This window comes from Austrofundulus limnaeus, unplaced genomic scaffold (assembly GCF_001266775.1).
Source record: "Austrofundulus limnaeus strain Quisiro unplaced genomic scaffold, Austrofundulus_limnaeus-1.0 Scaffold3047, whole genome shotgun sequence".
Taxonomy (NCBI): Eukaryota; Metazoa; Chordata; class Actinopteri; order Cyprinodontiformes; family Rivulidae; genus Austrofundulus; species Austrofundulus limnaeus.
In genome coordinates this window covers 2,322-3,565 of record NW_013955449.1, presented here as the reverse complement: position 1 = coordinate 3,565, position 1,244 = coordinate 2,322, and the positions used below count along the sequence as shown (strand labels likewise).

Sequence of the window (1,244 nt, the reverse complement as noted above, 5' to 3'; positions counted from 1 at the left end):
CACACACACACACACACTTTAATGACCCAGGACTGACCCTGGACAGACCCAGGACTGACCCTGGACAGACCCTGAACAGACCCAGGACAGACCCAGGACAGACCAAGGACAGACCCAGGACAGACCCAGGACAGACCCAGGACTGACCCTGGACAGACCCTGAACAGACCCAGGACAGACCCAGGACTGACCCAGGACTGACCCAGGACAGACCCAGGACAGACCCAGGACAGACCTAGGACTGACCCAGGACTGACCCAGGACAGACCCAGGACAGACCCAGGACAGACCCAGGACTGACCCTGGACAGACCCTGAACAGACCCAGGACAGACCCAGGACTGACCCAGGACTGACTCAGGACAGACCCAGGACAGACCCAGGACAGACCTAGGACTGACCCAGGACAGACCCAGGACTGACCCAGGACTGACTCAGGACAGACCCAGGACAGACCCAGGACAGACCTAGGACTGACCCAGGACAGACCCAGGACTGACCCAGGACCGACCCTGGGTCTCTAACTGCTGGTGTGTGTGACTCACATCCTCTTCCCCTGAACGATCTCGATGTAGTCCTCAGACCTGGAGTAGAACCCTTCAGGACTCAGAGCCCCCCAGAAGTTGCTCCAGAGCTTCCCGTGTTTGGACAGCATGGGGGCGATGACAGACCTGAGACACAAGACGGGCCGGGTCAGAACCACCACAGAACACCAGACTTCAGACAGTCCAGCAGGACTCAGAGTCCATCAGTTCATCAGAACAGAACCAGGGGGAGGACTACCAGAAGCGGGTCAGGTGACCTACTTGTTCTCCTCCATCAGGATCCTCAGGGTGTCCGGGTTTATCAGAGCCACGTCTGAGTCCATGCTGAAGTAATAATCACACTCTGGGTTCTTCTTACACGCCTCTCTGCACAGAACCACACCAGAACCCAGGTCCAGATCAGAACCACAGGTCCAGATCAAACAAACGGAGGAGGATCCTGAAGTTCTACAGGACAGGTTCTTGACTCACATGGCCATGGTTCTGGCCTTGTCCTCCTGCAGGTTCTCCTCAGGTCCAACCAGGACGGCGTCAGGGAACAGAGACCGGTGACGCTCCCAGAACTGCTGGATGTGACGCTCATGGTAGACCACCTGGAGGACAGGTGAGTCCGAACCAGAAGACAGTGGGTCAGGACCTGTTAGTGCGTCCATTAACACTGTGTGTGTGTGTGTGTGTGTGTGTGTGTGTGTGTGTGTGT

General features: G+C 57.2%; 1 protein-coding gene across 1 annotated transcript in view; it reads right to left on the bottom strand.

Moving 5' to 3' along the window:
* Positions 1-1,137, bottom strand: part of plod3 (procollagen-lysine, 2-oxoglutarate 5-dioxygenase 3) — a gene marked incomplete at its 5' end in the record, with an annotated part of 7,991 nt that extends 6,854 nt beyond the window's left edge. Inside the window, 3 exon segments of the mRNA XM_014000411.1 lie at positions 545-670; positions 806-910; positions 1,016-1,137. Of these exon segments, the coding sequence (XP_013855865.1) occupies positions 545-670; positions 806-910; positions 1,016-1,137 (353 nt within the window).
* Between the last annotated feature and the right edge of the window lie 107 nt (positions 1,138-1,244).